General features: G+C 45.8%; 1 protein-coding gene across 2 annotated transcripts in view; it reads left to right on the forward strand.

Annotated features, from left to right (window-relative positions):
• Positions 1–240: 240 nt before the first annotated feature.
• The window catches only part of LAMP3 (lysosomal associated membrane protein 3), a 33,939-nt gene continuing 14,949 nt past the window's right edge, over positions 241–19,230 (forward strand). Inside the window, exons 1-3 of one of the 2 annotated variants that reach the window (XM_027833162.3) lie at positions 241–500; positions 14,442–15,289; positions 16,331–16,453. In XM_027833162.3, the coding sequence (XP_027688963.2) occupies positions 455–500; positions 14,442–15,289; positions 16,331–16,453 (1,017 nt within the window). In that variant the 5' untranslated portion in view covers positions 241–454. The remainder of the gene's footprint in view (positions 501–14,441; positions 15,290–16,330; positions 16,454–19,230) is intronic. The other variant, XM_027833161.3, reaches the window with a different exon arrangement.

Below are 19,230 nucleotides of genomic sequence, written 5' to 3' on the forward strand. Positions count from 1 at the left end.
ACACACTGGGGCAAAATAACTTTCTCTCTCTGTTCCCCATTTAATGCTCAGTATTTTCAATCATTAAAACTGCAGCCTTCAAAGACAGCATCAAATAGCCATACCTAGAAGCTGGAAACCTAGGGACAACATTAAGCCACTCTGTGTAAGCTCTTGCTACCCACTGGATGGGCTGCAGGGCGGGAATGAAACACCTTGCTTAAAACACCAGTCCTTCCTGTTTTCACTTTCCAGCCATCATCAACCTTTTCCTCTGTGGTGGCTTAACACTGAGAAGACACTGACTCCTCCCTGCTCCACCCCCTCTCTCTGTTCATGTGACTTAGTGGTGTCTGCACAGTTTGAAATTGATCTGCCTTTTGGGCAGGCATTTGTTCCTTACCTTTCAGCTCTACAAAGAGGAAGAGCAGCACCTTACCCCACAACTGCAGCTAGCCTCGGTCCTGCCTCCACCATGGGCAGGCGTGCTCTGGAGGTGGTGCTGCTAAACGTTGCCTGTGGTGAGTTATAGCCTTCCTAGTGCTTTATAACATCAAATGCGACCTCTGGTCATTGCAAGTTTGTGTTTCTTTGCATTAAAAACATTATTTTTAATAACAGATTAACACATGGAGAACAAATTTGCTTCTATAAATAATGATGCAATTAATATGTTCCCATTGCTCAGAAATGTGCTAGTAAATATGGCTACAGCTTAAGCTTTGGTGCAGCCACTGTTCTGAGTTTTTGCTTTAGATATTTTTCCTTGCATTCTGTGTTGAAATAACCCTGAGCTTATGGTAGGTAAGGTAAATGCATTAATAAGAAGCAGATGATTTCAGTTAAAGAGATCCCCAAACAAACCTATGGAGCTCACGGAAAATATTAGAGTTACAAGAGTTAGATAAAGACCATGCTGGGCACCTAAAACGGCTAATGCACAGTTAATGGAGATTTCAGAGTAACAGCCGTGTTAGTCTGTATTCACAAAAAGAAAAGGAGTACTTGTGGCACCTTAGAGACTAACCAATTTATCTGAGCATGAGCTTTCGTGAGCTACAGCTTCATCGGATGCATGGAGAGACATTAATCTATATGGTACAGGACAGGAGCGAGGGGAAAACAGTTACATGGGATTAATCTAAATAAAAGTCAAAGGGCTAGATCCTGAGCTAGTGTAAATTAGCACCACTCCACTGAAGTCAGTGGAGCTACACTGATTTATACCAGTTGAGGATCTGGCCCAAAATATTAAAACATCTCTTAATACCCGCATTAACTAAGCAATATCAATTGAGGAAACAGATGAAACTATCTGGCCTTTGAATAATGGCTTGGTGGCTCTGCCGTGTCGTTCTGCACGGATTATTCGCACCTAATGTGCAGGAAGCTTATAAGAACACAGTCAAAAATCTTTCCCAGAGCAGCATTAACCACAGCAATACGCTCAGCAGGGGAAACATCAGATCAATTGTACGAACAGCAACTTCAGTAATCAACCTGGGCAAATTCTGGTTTCTGGTGTCCTATATCTGGAATAGTTCCGCTGGAGTCCACAGGAGTTGCTCTGAATTTATGTCACTGTAATGGAGAGCAGAACGAGACGGGGGGAAATGAAATGAACTGATATTGTTGTGCTGCCTTTAAGCAGAGGGAAGCTGCTTCCGAGGATCTTTTTCTATTTCAGATTCTCCCTTTTAGAAATTCTGTATGAGTTTTTGAAAAGTCTGCAGAGTAAAATTTCTCTGTGTGTGGCTGGGGGAAAGGAAGCCTGGAGTCAAGGGCTGGGGGCCTGATCCAGTGTTTGGGGGCCTGAAAAGCTCCCACTGGATCTGACCCTTTATAAAACAACTAAATTAGGTGGATTCCCACTTCCTGAAGGCCTTGATCCAAAGCCAGCTGGAACCAATGGGAATAGTTCCATGGACTGCAATAAATGCTGGATCAGGCCTTATGTTTGTCCCTATTACCAGTCCATCGCTTAAAAGCAGCCATGTATTGGGTACAGCATAAAAAGGGAAAACCCTGAGTGGCCACTGAGCAGTTAGTGTCGCTGAGTGTAAAGCTGGGCAAAGGGATTTGGATGAGAGAAAAATATATTGGCCAGTTTCTTTATTGCCTCACCCTATAGCTATTATTATTATTAATCAGGTTTACTATGGTAGGGCCTAAGGGTCAAGCAAGATCAGGGCCTCATTGTGCTAGGCACTGTACAAACAGAGTAGCAAACAGTCCCTGCTCCAAAGATCTCACAATTTAAATAGACCAGCCAGACACAGGGTGAGGGAAACAAATGTCATGTTAGTCCCACACTTTTGGCAGGGGGGCTGGTGGGAGGAGTTTACTTAGGAGGAGGTATCTTAAACAGAAAGGGAAAGGAAGGGGGGATCAGGGGGAATGAGTAGGGGAGAAGAGAGTAGAAGTGGCTCAGATTGCTCTAAAAACATGGGATATTGTCTTAAAGGAACAAAGGTTGAGATTTTCAAGGGGCTTCGGATACACACTCTCCATTGACATTCATGAAAATTGGGTGTCTAAATTCCTTTGGTGGCAGTGACAATCGCAGCCTGAATCAGTGGCTGTCTTCTCTTCCATCAGTGCACGAAAATGGAGATTTCAAACCCGGATTAGTAAAAAGGAACTTCGAAAACTGCCCTGTTCCTTCGATGTCAGAACACTTGAGCTCTATTAAAGTGGAAAGGACTGCAGGGTAAAAAAAAAAAAAAAAAAAATGCAGTTCTCAGGGTCTGCAACACTCACGAACTGAATCCTACATCAGCCAAGGTGGAAAGAGAGGCTTTAAAAAAGTTAAAAGTTTTCAAAAAATGAACTGCTGGGGTGCTGAGTGTCTAAAGAAGCAGCAGCGAGTTTATATACAGCTTTGAGTCATTCTGACACAAAAATGAGATGGGGACTGTGACAGACGGACAATATCCGGAATATGTCTTACAGAACTAAGATAAACTGCTGTATATTGAATTAAGTTACACCTGATTGAATTAGGGTTATTACCTTTGGGGTACATCGTATTAAAAATGCAGTTGTGTCTGTGTTGTGGCATTACATGTAACTCCCAGTAGAAGGGGGATGGTAATGTACTTCCTCCATTATCAGCCCACTGAAGCCGCACACACCCGGGTAGTTCAAACTGGATTCTCCAGAGACCAACAGACCAAGAAAGGAGTTTTAGATGTAAATAGGCTGATTTTATACAAGCTCAGGGCCTTCTTCCTGATCCAGCCAATGGACAGGACCCCTAGTTCATGGAGGGCCCCAATCCTTCGAGAAGGGTTGGAAGGACTGGGCCTACCGAGGCCCATAAGACTGGGTGTGCTTGTTCTGAGCTGGAGCTGTGATGAACTTGTAATCACAAGGAAACCCCTAGCATCCCGTGGTTGAAGAACTGCTCCTGCCAGTGTCCGCTATAGGGTGAACTCTGGTGAGCTTATTAGCATGCGTATGGGTTCTTTTATTGTTTTGAATGTGTTTTCTCTGTAGTGCTTTGTACCTTAAGAATTAAGTAGGCTTGCTGAGAAAGACCTGTGTGGTAACTTATAACTGTAGCAATTACACCTGTTAACTGTCTCTGAAGCGAAAGCAAGTGGGCCTGCCTGGGCAGCCTGGCTGTGCTGGGAACAACACCGTGAAGGCAGGGAACTATGCTGCTGGAAGATAACCTGGTCAGAAAGGGAGGGACTCCACCCAAGAAAGGCAATGGGGAAGCTGGAAGCCTAAGAGTGGGTGATCTTGCTGGATCACTGAGGGGAAATACAGGTGCAGATGTCCTGAAGTGTTATGGAGCAATGGAAAGAGACATAGGCCTGATTCATCATTGCATAATGGCTTCTTGTGCCAGAATAGCTGTTACAGGGATTCTAGAACAGGTGTAAGTCCCCCTGGTTAATAGCAACATCTCTATCAGTCAGCTTTGCCCTGGAGAAGGGGTATAACAAAACCATTTCAGAGGAAGGCTGGGGCTCAAAGAAGGGGTGGGTGGGCATCCCTATGCTTGGCCCTTTCTACTTCTGCAATGGACATCCAGTGGATGCCACCTTCCAAGGGCACTTGGTCAGCTTTACTGGGCACTGGAACAGGCCCAGAGAATGCTGTGAAACCCACATCTGGAGAGCAATCCCAACAAGCAATGGGACATGTTTTCTGGGATGAAGCTCGCTCGTCCAAACATCTTTTCAGAAGATGGAGCGAGCCACCTGAATGTGCAAGAGTAGCAACACTCTGACTGAGAGACGCGAAAAAACCCGCCCCACTGTGGACTGGTTATGGACGTTAGGCTGGTGGAGAGATTTCGGGGTTTGTTAGTGACCAGGACTGGCCATGTAGAGACCCATCAAGTGATGGCTTCATTTTTGCTTTTCTAACCTACCAACCTCACTAGAGGAGCTGGTTGAAATTTTTCAAAGGAAATATTTTTAATAAAAAATGACATTTTGATGGAAAACATATTTTGAAAGATTTCATTTTCTATGAAAAATTTCCTGCCTCTTAATTTTTTCCTCTGAATTTTAAATTGAAAACATTATCAAAATGGGTACTGAAATTGTTTTGTGTACCAAAAGCTGAGCAGTACTGAACTCTTGTTGTGTCTTCTCTATCTACATTAATTTAAATTTAAGGCTATTTCACAACCTTAAAGAAAACAAGTTAACTTACAGCTTCCTCTTTTCTATTTTTGTTGGCTAATGCACCAAACCGCACAGCTCTGACCTTGTCTCAGTGGGACCCACAGTTCCAGGTGGATTTACACTAGCCTCAGAGGCTCACTGTGACCCTCCACGTAGCCCTTCTCTCTCTAGAGGCAAGGGTCACAGCCAACTGAGCCATTTTCATCATAAGACAGCCAGGGAGGTGGGAAGAAGCAACCCTCTCTCGCACAGTTTCTGTTGTCTCGCAATCTCCATGATTAATCGGGGGGACCCCGGACCCGCCCTCTATTCTGTGCTCCAGCCCAGGAACCCTAATAGTAGCAGCTATTGGTAGCTGACTTTTTGAAACAGGACAAGTACAATTCCTGGGCCGCTTCCCCACAGCAGCCCCCACTTCCTCAACTTCTACTTCACCCTTATCTCAGGGCCTCCTTCGTTGTGCCTGATAGGGTTTGTCCTGCCCAGTTTCTCCAGCAGCACAGCTTCCTCCTACAGCTCCTGATATGCCCCCCTAACTGACTAACTGGGAGGCTTTTAATTAGTTCCAGCCAGCCCTTGATTGGCATCAGGTGTCCCAATCAACGTATCTGTCTCCACTGCTTTCTAGAAGGATCTTAATTGGCCCCAGGTGTCTTGATTAACCTGGAGCAACTGCCATTTGGTTACCATGGTAACAGGGATTTCTATCGCCTGGGGCTCACAAACCTGTTTCTCACTATTTTCCTATAGTCATCTGGCCTTGCCCCATCACATATCCCTCCCCTCTGCTCAACACCATAGAGTTGGGCAACACGGGGCACCAGGCAGTGTACTCGTGACAGGCCAGCAGCCTTGCCGTAGTGGCTTCCAGGCCTGTGCCATATGCGGAACTGGAATGGTTGTAGGGATAAGAACCACCTGGTGACCCCTGCGTTCTTTTCTTTATTCTGCTGCATCCACTGGAGGGGTGCATGGTCCATCACAAGAGTAAATTGCCGGCCTAAGAGGTAATAATGCAGTGTCTCCATGGCCCATTTGACAGCAAGGCATTCTCTTTCGACTACTGAGTATTTCTGTTCTCTTGGGAGAAGCTTTCTGCTTAGGTAGAGGATCGGGTGTTTCTCTTCTCCCACCATTTGTGACAGAACAGCCCCCAACCCCACCTCAGAAGCATCTGTTTGTAAAATAAATTCCTTGTTAAAGTCTGGAGCTATGAGTATGGGGTCATTATAGAGGGCTGTCTGAAGGTCTGTGAACGCCCCCTCTGCAGAGTCAGTCCACTTCACCATTTCTTGACTTTGGGCCTTTACCAGGTCCATTTGGGGACTTGCCCTAGTGGCAAAGTGGGGAATAAAATGTCGGTAATACTCTACTACGCCTAGGAACGCGCAGACCTGCTTCTTCCAGGTCGGCCAGGGCCAGTTTTGAATCGCCTCTAGCTTATTCATTTGGGGCTTCACTATGCCCCTTCCTACAGTATACCCCAGGTACTTAGCCTCTGCTAGCCCTATGGCGCATTTAGCAGGATTAGCAGTGAGGCCAGCCCGCCTTAAGGTGCGCAGTACTGCCTCAACTTTCGCCAAGTGGGTTACCCAGTCTGGTGTATGGATGATGACATCATCTAGGTATGCAGCTGCGTAACTAATATAGGGGTGCAGCAGCTTATCCATGAGGCACTGGAATGTGGCCAGGGCCCCATGTAGCCCGAAAGGGAGGACAGTGTACTGGAATAGCCCCTCCGGGGTGGAGAATGCTGTCTTCTCCTTAGCTTCTTTGGTCAGAGGAATATGCCAATACCCTTTTGTCAAATCCAGGGTAGTCAGGAACCGGGCACTATCCAGTCGGTCAACCAGTTTGTCGATGCGTGGTCTGGGGTATGCATCGAATTCGGATATTTCATTCAGTCGGTGAAAGTCAATACAGAATCTTGTGGTACCGTCAGGTTTGGGCACTAGTACAATTGGACTGGACCACTGGCTGTGAGATTCTTCAATGACCCTTAATTCTAACATCTTCTTCACTTTGGCCTTGATCTCTTCTCTTTTGGCTGCTGGGATTCAGTAGGGTCTCAATGTTCCCTTGGTTCCGGGGATCGTGCAGATATGGTGATAGGTCTCGGTCATCCACTCTGGTTTCGTAGAGAACATGTTTCGGTTGTGGTTGATCATGTCAGCTGCCTGGACCTTTTGGTTAGGCATCAAGTTGGGTGATATCCTCACTTGCTCATGTAGGTTATCCACTTGGGGAAGGGCCTCCTGGGTGACTAAGCATGCCTCTCGGTTGTGCCAAGGTTTTAGAAGATTGATGTGGTAAATTTGCTCTGGTTTCCGGCGGCCTGGCTGCCACACCTTATAGTTCACTTCCCCCACGGCTTCAACCACTTCGTAGGGTCCCTGCCACTGGGCCAAAAGTTTACTATCTGCTGTGGGTACCAGTACCATCACCTGGTCAGAACTGTCAAACCTTTGCTTGGTGATTGTAATGGGTTTGTTGGGCCTCCTGTGCTTTCTCCAAATATTCCTGTACAATGGGCGTAACTTGGGCTATACGATCTCTCATCTGCAGTACATGCTCGACTATGTTCCTTCTGGGATTTGGCTCCTCTTCCCAGGCTTCTCTGGCTATATCCAATATGCCCCAGGGGTGGCGCCCGTATAGTAGTTCAAATGGAGAAAAGCCCATGGAGGCTTGCAGGACATCCCGGATGGCGAACATGAGGTAAGGCAGTAGTGTATCCCAATCTTTCCCATCCCGGCTTACCACTTTCCTGATCATGACCTTGAGGGTCCTATTGAACCTTTCCACAAGGCCATCGGTTTGCGGGTAGTATACAGACGTCTGTAGGGCTTGTATGTGAAGCAATGAACAGAGATCTTTCAGCAGCTTGGACACAAAAGGTGTCCCTTGATCGGTCAAGATCTTCTTGGGTAGTCCAATCCAGGCAAAGATCTGTACTAGCTCCTTAGCTATTGTCTTGGAAGCCGTGTTGCATAGGGGGCGGCTTCCGGGTTGCATAGTCCAGGACAACAGGTACATGTTGGTGGCCCTGAGCGGTCTTCTCTAGGGGCCCTACCAAATCCATGACTATTCGTTCAAAAGGTACCTCTATTATTGGAAGAGGTATCAAAGGGGCCCTCACGTGTGGGTGAGGGCTATGCAGCTGACACTCCAGACAGGAGGTGCAGTACCACTGGACATCTTCATGTACTCCTGCCCAGAAGACCCTCCGCAGGATCTGTGCCTGGGTTTTCTCTATCCCTAGGTGTCCTCCAAAAAGGTGACTGTAGGAGAGGCTCAATATAGCTTTTTGATGTTTTTGTGGCGCCAGAAGTTGCTGTGTCTCTTGCTCCTGCATTTGCACAATCCGGTACAGGAGATCTTTCTTCACTATAAAGTAAGGTCCTGGTCCCCAGACCTTCCCATCCACAGGTATCCCATTGATCTCAGCCACCTCTCTCCTGGTGTTATCATACCTGGTGTCCTCCACCTGGGCCTGCCCAAAAGTCTCTCTTCCGGGTTTAACCTGCCCTAGGTCCCAGGGGCTGGCTCCTGCTTCTTCCAGTTACTTGCCGCAGTCACGGCTGGGGCCGGCCTCCGGCTCACCTTCCGCGGTGGAAGTTTCGCTTTCTGCTGCCCGTGTCCATCTGCCTACTAGGGCGTTCTTCTGGCCCTGGGTCAGGATCGAGGTTCCCACGTCCTTCGCGGCCTTCCTCTCGTTTTTGGTCTTCCAGGTTTTTCTGGGAGCTGGGAACAGATCCTGAGAAATCTCAGAAAACATTGGAGGTTGACATTCCCCCAGCGATGAGTTGCTGCCCTCAGGGTCCCCTCCTCCCTCTAGCCTCTCCGGGGGAAGTAAATTATCAAACCCTGGATAGTCCCTTCCAATGACTACAGAATTTGGGAGTTTAGGAACTACACCCACTGTGAGGTTCCCCTGAACCTCCATCCCCACCAGGATGGTGGGGTAATGGCTCACGGCCTCATGTATGCATGTCACTGCTGTGCGTTTGGCCTGTAGCAGCTGGCTACTTTTTACCAGCTTACCCGATATGAGGGTGATAACACTGCCAGAGTCCACAGGCGCTGTAGTCTTCACCCCATTTATTCTCACAGGCCTGGTGTAGTTATGCAGGGCTAATGTGACACCTGTGAGGTAGATAAGGAAGCACAGAACTTCCCAATCCCCCAAGTTACATTGTGTAAGCTCCTCGGTGCTGGGACACTGTGCTGCTATGTGTCCCCACTCCCCACATGCATAACATCTATAATTGCTTCTAGTCACTCCCCTATCACGTGGGTTAGGGGGTTTAGCCCCAGGGTTTCCCCCATTCAGGCCATTCCCTTCCTTCTGGGTTCCCAGCTGTTTTTCATCCCCCCTCTTCTTCCACCTAGAGCTCCCCGGAGGTTTGGCCACCCAATCTTCCAGGGTTGGGGTTTGGTGCTTGCTTCGTAAGGGGCCTTCCTTGGGTAGTCGGGTCAATTCCCTGGCTGTCATCTGTCTTTCTACCAGTGTGATCATTTTGTCGTAGGTGGACGGATCGTTCTGGCCTACCCATTTGCAGAGATCTGGCAACAGTCCCCGCATGTAATGGTCCATGACCAAAGTCTCCAAAATCTCCTTCTGGCTGCACGCCTTGGGCTCTAACCACTTCTGCGCGAGGTGTATGAGATCAAATAGCTGGGACCTCAGAAGTTTGTTCTCCTGGTATTTCCACTCATGGAACCTCTGGGCCCGTACTGCTGCTGTCACCCCTGATCATGCTAAGATCTCTGTCTTCAGCTGGGGATAGTCAGCAGCGTCCTTGGCAGGCAGATCAAAGTAGGCCTTCTGGTCCTCTCCGCACAAAAAGGGGCAAGAATGTTGGCCCACTGATCCTAGAGCCACGCCTCATGCTGAGCAATCCTTTTGAATGAGAGGAGATATGCCTCTACGTCATTTTCTGTCGTCATCTTTGGCAAACAACCAGTGGCCCTCAGGGTTCGCGTCCCATCGGACTCCTGGGCCTGGGTGGTGAGGATCTTCAGCTGGTCTACTACCTCTCGCAGGAGGGCGAGATCTTGGGTCGCCTGGCCCACTAATAATTGGTTGGTTTCCTGCATAGCCGCATAGACTCCTGTTGCATCATCACCTGAACCCTCCTGCTGGGCTGCCATGGCTTGTACCAGAGCTCTCACCACCTCCTCCATTGTGGTAAAAACAAAAAAACCCCAAAACCCCAGTGCACTTTTTTTTTAACCTCTTTCTTCCGCCATGCTGTGAACAATTGATCCCACCCCTGACACCAGTTGTGACAAAGCTCTGACCTTGTCTCAGTGGGTCCTGCCCTTCCAGGTGGATTACACTAGCCTCAGAGGCTCACTGTGACCCTCCACGTAGTCCTTCTCTCTCTAGAGGCAAGGTCACAGCCTACTGAGCCATTTTCATCATAAGACAGCCAGGGAGTTCTAAAGAAGCAACCCTCCCTCACACAGTCTCTGTTGTCTCACAGTCTCTGTGATTAATTGGGGAGAGTGGGGGAGGGAGCCCGGGCCCGCCCTCTACTCTGGGTTCCAGCCCAGGGACCCTAATAGTAGCAGCTATTGGTAGCTGACTTTTTGAAACAGGACAAGTACAATTCCCTAGGCCACTTCCCCACAGCAGCTCCCAATTCCACTTCACCCTTACCTCAGGGCCTCCTTCATTGTGCCTGATAGTGTTTGTCCTGCCCAGTTTCTCCAGCAGCACAGCTTCCTCCTACAGCTCCTGACACACGCCTCTAGTTGACTAACTGGGAGGCTTTTAACTAGTTCCAGGCAGCCCTTCATTGACTTCAGGTGTCCCAGTCAACCTAGCTGTCTCTGCTGCTTTCTAGAAGGATCTTAATTGGCCCCAGGTGTCTTGATTAACCTGGAGCAACTGCCATTTGGTTCCCATGGTAACAGGGATTTGTTTAGCCTGGGGCTAACATACCTGTTTCTCACTACTTTCCTGCAGTCATACTGCCTTGCCCCATCACAGTAGATAGAATGAAGCAACTGCGTTTGCTCTCTATGGGCCATGGTCAATATGACCATAAGCAAGGGGATAATACAACTGCTGTGAAAGCAATAAATTAAAGTCTGGGAGAATCTGAACTGGGAAGATAAGTTCAAATATGACTATAAAAGCATGTTGTCATAATTAGATCACTACTGATAACAAATATTTATTATCTGAGATGTCAGTCATGCTAACTAGATGTGGCCCTTCTATTGTATTGAATTGTATTTTCAGGTTATAGTAATAGTTAGAACTAAAGTGAAATATAGTCCTTTCAACACTGAAATGAAAACAGATCAAGATTAGAGGCAAGGCTGATCTGGAGCATATAATTCACAACCCTCACCCCTCTGCACAATTATTTTTTGGGGGGTAGCAGTGGGGTCAGAATCAGTCCCATATATCTGGATCCACTCCAATTGTTTTGGTTCGAGACTGGATCCAAAACCAAAAAGGTCTTATTTTCTGGATCCAGTTTGGATATATCCTATGATGGTGGACATTTTGAAAGATCAGATGTTCTTCTATTTTGGGCAAACAAACAAACATAAGAACAGTTTATGAGATTCCAGCACCAATTAATTTGAACCTTCCTCTAGGCTTGATTTAACCTAGAATCTGAATCTCAAATCCCATCTTCTGTATAATTTGGGTGCAGATTCTTATATATGGCTCCTCCAGATGGACTAAGTTAAAATAAACTTCTCAGCTAACTTAGTGAAGATCTTCACTCATAGACCACATGCTTTGCCTGGAACATGAATCATTTTGGACCTAAGGGTATCTGCTCTCCCAGTAATGGGGAAGCGATTTCTGTTCTGCAATTTCACCTAAACAAGAAGGGAAAACACTTCACCTACTTCCTGGATTTGTTGCACTTCAGGGAATATATAATTGGGCAGGACACTTATGACTTCTCTTAACTTGCCTTTGTTTTTACAGTGCCTGTTCTCTTCCCCCACCCCTACACACACACACACAGTTATACTCACAACCCTTTCATACTTCAGAATGTACTTTTTTAAATTGCTTGTGTAGATTTAGGAGCTGAAGAGCTTTTTTTGTGTGCTTGGAGTGGGTGCACAAGTGGTGAGATTGTAGCAAACTCATAGGTTCTGCAAGAGGCACAATATAAACTTTCTGTAAATGTTACAAAGTCTGAAATCTCATCCCATGAGAAAAATTGTTGCTCTTTTGAATCTTTTTAGATATTTACTAAAAAGCAACATAACATTAGACTTTGAACCTTGTTTCTCTTGAAGGACAGCTACTTTAGAGGCCTGATCCTTCCTTGGGATCCCTCTTTGGATCTCCCAGTGCACCACTTCCCTTTTTGAGTGTAGGCTGCCCAGTATAGACACATTGTTTGCACGCATTCCTCGGGACTTTGTCTCTCACAGACATTTCACCTGTTGCACTGGAGTTGTGCTGGACCTGCCCAGACCCAGTCTGTTAAGCAGTTAAAAAAAAGGGGGGGGGGAAGAGGCAGATGGCAAGCGGTTGGGAATAGAGAGGCAGTCTGCCAGGACCAAAGCTTCTGTAGTCTGTCTGCTGGACCCCAACACTGGCGACTACATGGCTGACCATTAAGGTGTCCTGTCTGATCCTGCCATCCTCCTCCTAAAGTGAGCCCTGATCAGAGGTGGAGTGCTACGTTGATGAAATTAACCTTTTCTGTTGTCCTTGGCCAGCATAATAAAATCCCTCTTCCCAGTGCACACTGTAGGCTGCCTATGGTACTGGTGAGACAATGGTGAGCGTGAGGTAACAGCTTTATTGCACCAACTTCCATTGGTGAGAGAGAAATGCTTTCGAGCCTCAGAGAGCTCTTCCTCAGGTCTGGGAAACTAAGGCCATGTCTACGCTACCACTTATGTCGGCAAAACGTATGTCTCCCTGGGGTGTGACTATTCCACCCCCCTGAGTGACATAAATTATGCCAGCATAAGTGGTAGTGTGCACAGCACTATGTCGGCGGGAGCGCTCCTCCCACTGACATAGCTACTGCTGCTCATGGAGGTGGTTTTATTATGTCAACAGGAGAGCTCTCTCCTGTCAGCGTAGAGCAGCTACACGAGTGACCTTACAGTGGCGCAGCTGCATGGGTACAGCTGTGCTGCTGTAAACTCGCTAGTATGGACATGGCCTAATTCAAAGTGTCACTGTTAAATACAAGGTTTAGAATAAGTAGTTATGCTACTTACAGTACTGCTAACTATCGATGGGTTAGCATAAGTAGTTAGCACATATTTCAAGGGACCATTCAAGGTGACGTGGCCCATTAACACCCCTCCAGTCATAGGGAGGAAAGTAAGGGTGGGGGTGGGAGAACTCAGGTTGTGGGGGTTGTTAGTGGGTTACAGGTTGTTGTAATAAGCCATAAATCCAATGTCTCTATTCAGTCCATGATTTTCAGTGTCTAGCAGAGTAAAGAATTTACACTCCCAGGCTCGTCATTTGAACGTGTCATCCCCTTTGAGGATGGGGACTGATAGGTCAGCTATAGAGTGATCACTTTGTGAGAAGTATTCACCCACAGGTGAGATGGTGTTTTTGTCTTTTATCATTTTCCTGCATGAGTTCATTTGAGGGTGTAGTGATTGTCTGGTTTCACCCATGAGGTTGTTATTGGGACATTTAGTGCACTGGATGAGGTACACCACATGTTGTGATAGGCATGTATAAGATCCATGGATCTTGGAAGGTGTGCTGTGGGAGGGTGTTGATCATTGTAGCAGTGGAGATATGTCTGCAGGTTTTGCATCTGTTGTTCTGGCGTCTGTTGCATCTGGGTCTGGTGCTACTTTGCGTTGGTGGGTCCTTGTCTGTGGGGAGCTTGCCTCCGAGGATGAGCTTGGAGCGGCTGGAGGGTTGTTTGAAGGCCAGAAAAGGAGGTTCAGGAAAGACTTTTTTCAGGATGGGTCCCCATCGACTATGGGTTGCAGTTGTTTGATGATACCCCATATGGATTCTAGTGTGTGGTGGTAGGTGACAACTACGGGGCTGTACAGTCAGAGGGGAGGTTATTTCTGTGTTGAAGCAGGACAAGAGGTACCTGCCTGGGGCACCAGCCTCAGTGGCCTCCCCATCCACCTTCCAGACAGAGGCAGCTTGCAGAGGGAGGACCCTGGAAGTCCCGCACCCTCAGGATCCTTCCCCCAGAGCAGCCAGCAATAGCAACAACCAAGCGCACGAACTAAATCTGGGCTTTCCGGTCCCCACTGCCTTCCCAGTGGGTCCAAAGGGACCAGCTGGTGCAGTGGAGCAAATGCCCTTCCCTCATTCTCTCCACACTAATAGGACTACACAAATAACGGCAGCTTTCAAAATGTTATGAGATGATTACTATGAAAATCTGTACCTTCTACAGATTGTTATGAGATGAATGCTATGAAAATCCATACCTTCTACAGATTCCTTCCCTCTTCCTTGATAAAAAGACCGGACCTACCTGAAAAATACCTTTATTCTTTTCTTGTTTCTGCTCACATTACTTATTCAGCTAAACCCATCGCCTCCCTAGAAAAAGGCTGCAACAAGGATCAAAATCCCAGATCTTTAGCACCCAGCAAACCCGTGGTGCTGAGAGTTTGTCCTGTGACTATTTTAATGGTGTTTATTTGCTCCCCATTGCGTCACGCTTCAGAATGAAATGACCCAATGTGCCAAGCTGCATAACTCTCCAGTTAGCAACAATATAACAGACTAGGGTATTGTTATAAAAGGATTTTTAACAGGAGTTAAAACAGGTTATAAGCAATGAAGGTTACTAGTCTAATGACCTGTTTACTCCTTTGCAGCATTTTTATCCTGCCATGCTGATGTGGGGAATTACGAGATGGAGCTCAAATCAACCCCACAATCTACTTTGTTCCTACAGAGAACTACTTCTGCTCAGTCAGTTTCCCCATATCAGATAACTTCTTCCAGCCATGCAGTCACCACACTTTTCTCCAGCAGGACAAGTAATATTATAACTACCCCATTAAGCCAAAGAACATCTGTAGTCACTGCCACCCAAACAACAAACCATAATCCAGTAACAACAGCATCGGCCCCTAACATGACAACGCAAGCAAGAGAAAACAGCACCCAGCTGACCAGCAAGGTGACCCATCTAATATTAACAACTACAGTAGCAGGTAAGAAAACAACTGCAAAGCCCCCACTGCCGACCAATGAAACTACAACCCATGTAAGAGTAACAACTACAGGACAAACATCTAACAAGACAACCATCCAGAGAACTGAGAAAACCACACTGCCAACCAACCAAACAACCCACTCAAGGGTAGCAACTACAGCTGCAGCTAAGAAGACAACTGCAAAGCCCACATCACCAACCAATCAAACTACAACCCTAGCAGTAACAACTACAGCAACAACCAAGAAGACAGCTGTAAAGACCACCACGCAGCCAACTAAACAAACAACACATACAGCAGCAAAAACTACAGCCAGAACCAACATGACAACCATTCATCCAGGGAATCAAACAACCAGACCCGCTACGACAGCCACTGTGGGGCCCACCCTTGCACCTAATACATCATCACCCACTACTGGAGCCTACAATGTTTCCAATGGAAGTGTGAACTGCATTAAAGCATCAATGGGATTGGAGCTGATTGTTCAAAATTCTAAGACGGTGAGATGCAATATTCATTAGCATTAAAGAGATACATGATCTGAGGCTTGTACCAATCTTTCTTCATTAGTTTGAGTTTATCCTGCCTCCTTCAAAGCAATTCCAATCAATTATCACATGCCGCAAAATTAGACATCAGTGTAAGAAGTGTACCTGTTTCCCAGAATTGTAAGTGAGTTACAATCTGAGTTGTTTTAAAAAGATGCTTAAACTGGAGAGTCATAAGAGAGATGAGAAATTATCAATTAGTGTTTCAAAGATGGAAGTCTTTGATTTCGGCTCTTTGATATTGTAGAATCATAGGAATTGCCAGGAGGATCAGACCAATGGTTCAGGCAGTGACCAGTGCCATATGCTTCAGAAGAAGATGCAAGAAACCCCATACTAGTTGGTTACAGAATAACCTGCCCATATGGAAAAGGTTGTCCTAATTTTCATTAGGTAGAGGTTTGGATTATACCATGAAGCATTGGAATTTATATCCTTTCCAAAGCAAATGGTTTCTTGTTTTGTGTTTTTAATCCTTACTATTGTAAACCTTTTCATTTTGATTCTAAATGTTGTTTAAATGTGATGACTGCTAAGTGCAGATGAAAGTATATGTTACTCACTATGGTCCAAAGCTAAGCATAGCGCCTCACACCACTAAAGGACCCTGTTTCTAACCTGCAGACCTATTCTGCTCCAGTATATCTCCTTACCAGATGGCGATGCATTGTTTTATTATGTGAGAAAGGTCCACAGAGGGTTAGATTGAAGTGTTCTCAGCCTTAAAGGGACCCAAATCAGATTAGAGTTCAGGTCTGCAGAAATGATGTTAGGGACACGCAGCGCAATCTGCAGTGCTAAGTCCCTGGAAGTACGAGATCAGATTGGATAATGCAGCCCAAGGTCTCTTGCATAGTAGTCAACCGCAAGGCTATTGATCCAGACTCATCGATTCGATTTCAGAAAGCTCTTAAGTGTCTGTGTATTTCTTTTTTTTGTTTGTTTTGTCTCTAACTGAGCTACACTGGAATTTTTTTTTTTTTGTCTCCACAGCAGAAGAAGGGATACTTCAATATTGATCCCAGCATCACACAAACATCTGGAAGCTGTGGAAATCTGCAATCAAATCTGAACTTAACTTTTAACGGAGGCTTTATAAGCTTCACCTTTGTAAAGGTAATTGTTGCACTCTAATTTTTTACAGCAAGGCAGAGGTCAGAGCTGGGGAATTGGGATTCAATTCCTCAGTTCTATAGCCAGCACACTCAATGACTCATTGCATGATCATGGGCAAGTCATTTCATCTCCCTGTTCCTCATTTTCCCCATCTGCAAAGACTTCACAGGGTGTTCTGATGCTCAATAAATTATTGTCAGTAAAGTGCTCTGAGATCCTCTGGTTGAAGGCACTAGAGAAGGGCGAAGTATTGATATTACAACAGGGTATCACTCAAAACCTGGATGTGGATTTCACACAGCTCAAAATATGGGACTTTTTATACATGAATTTTTGGTTTGGCCGATTATAAAGAGAGGAGACATTTGCAAATTCAGATTTCCTCCACCACCAAACTTCAGAGGTGTTTGGGTCCGGGGTTTAGTTTGGGGCCATCTCTATTCCAAACATCTATGTAGAATACAGTATGGCATGCCAGTGACCATGTTATTCTGAATACATACATCTGTGTGCATGTCAGGAATCTGGCACTGGGCCCTCAATTAAAGAGACAAGGGACTCTGGTTTATATGGACACCCATGCCTAGGGTTTTGGTGTGCAGAGGGAATAGATTCTATGATGGCCAACAGGGATTGTGCCGTGACACCAGAAGTGCTACAAAGAGAAGTTTGTACTATGAATGCAATGGACAAGGCAGTCGACAAAAGGTCTTTAAAATGGAAAAGAGACTGTAATAAAACTGAAACATCATCAGCTGCCTCTGTGATTTAATTTCACAAACCCACAAGATTGTTACATGAAGAGGGGCCCAAATCTGAACACACCTGAACTTTGGAAACATTTGGGTTTGGGTCTGAGCTTCATAGCTGAACCTTACCTATTAAATGGGTGAAACCAAAACCTTGATTTTGATTCAATCAGTCTTCCAGGACAGAATATCTCTGTCCTCCACACTGGTCAGGGAAATCATCCTAGGCCCCCGTTAGCAACAGCTGTGTTAGGGAACATGCAAGTGGTTAATCATCCAACATTCACAATTCACCTTTGGACAAAGGGCCAGATCCTCAACTGGTGTAAATCGGCATAGGTCTGTTGGAGACATTGGAGTGAGCAATGCCAGTTTATACCATCTACGGGTCTTGCCCAAAGTTGTTAATATTTGGCTAATGTGACGATATTAGATTCTGGTGAATAACCATCTCCCTTGGTTGACTGGAGACAGATTTCTAAAACTGCAGAGGAAAGAGGAATAAATGTGAGGCAAAGGAAAATATACGAAGTAAATGTTTGAAAATAAAGGATCGGTTAATATTTTAAGTGTTTGTTTTGGATGTGTTCTCCTTGCACTCAGAGAGCTGCATTCCTACCCTGCAAGGATCCTTAGACCAAGTCCTGTGATTCAAGTACATATAAGCGTCAGCTGGAGCAGCAGCACTAAGGATACTGATATGAAACCTTGGGAGTAGTGCATGCTCTCACCCTCAGAACAATGAGATTAATGGAACAGCATTGCACAATCTATCCTTCACTTAAAGATAAGCTTTCACAAGGGTGTCAGGGCTTTGAAATATGAGCTGCTCAGAACTCAGTTTGCTACAGTTTCAGTCTGGTACAGTCAACCTTCAGACTCTCAAGGACTGATTCTGGTCACAGGCAAACTGGTTTTATGCTAGGGTGATCAGATGTCCCGATTTTATTGGGACAGTCCTGATTTTTGGGTCTTTTTCTTATATAGGCTCCTATTACCCCTCACCCCATCCCAATTTTTCACACTTGCTGTTTGGTCACCCTATTTTATGCTTGTATAGCTCCAGTAACTCCTGATTTGCATCAGTGTGTAACTGAGAGCAGAATTAAACCCTCAAGTCACATGTCTGCAGTGCTGAAATGTGATGACAGATAAATGAGTAGCTGCTTCTATGAACCCACATGCAGGTGTCCTTGCACAGGGTTTGAAAACAGGAAGGCCTGTAATGTACCAACCATATGATCAGTAAGAACAGATGTTTTATTCCTCAGAGTGGAATTGGTCCCATGTCTGGACAGAATGCAAGGTTGCTAATGGAGATGGCAACTTATTTGTGATATGGACACTTGTCTGTCAGGAACTTCACTGACAACTGCTTCTCACTGGAGTATAGTGATTAGAGTGGGACACTAGGAGTCAACATTCCTAGGTTCGCTGTGTGATCTTGTGCAAATCATTAGCCCTCTTATACCTTGGTTTAACCATCTGTAAAATAGGCATTCTAATATTTCCCTCACAAAGGTGTTATGAGGTGTAAATGGCATTTGTAAAGGGCTTGAAATCTTCAGTGCTATAGAAAGAGCAATGGTATAATTTTTCCTCTTTTTCTGACTATGGAGTTTCACACATTTTCTATTATTGTTGTTGAAACCTGTGAGCCTTAAGACTCTCCTTACTTCGAGAAGGAAAAGCACAAGAGGAGAATAGTTGCCAGCTGGCAATTATCCAGCAGTCTAACCCTCCAGTCCTTCCATACAGAGCTGTAGCTGAAGCCACTAGTAATTCAGCCTCGCAGCAGGGCTGCAAGAGGAGGTCCAAATTCTAAACCTGAAACTTGTGTTTCTATCATTTAAAATATTGCTCCTTGGGAATAGCCTCATAAGATACAACTCTCATTTCCGTGAGGGTTCCAGGGCAGAGCAATCAATCACACTCCACCAGGCTTTAGTGCAATACCCATGCAGGATGGTCAGCTGAAAATACCACAGTCAGCTGTCATGATATCAGGTATTTTCCACTCCACAAAGC

The sequence above is a fragment of the Chelonia mydas genome, chromosome 9, assembly GCF_015237465.2.
Source record: "Chelonia mydas isolate rCheMyd1 chromosome 9, rCheMyd1.pri.v2, whole genome shotgun sequence".
Lineage (NCBI taxonomy): Eukaryota > Metazoa > Chordata > Testudines > Cheloniidae > Chelonia > Chelonia mydas.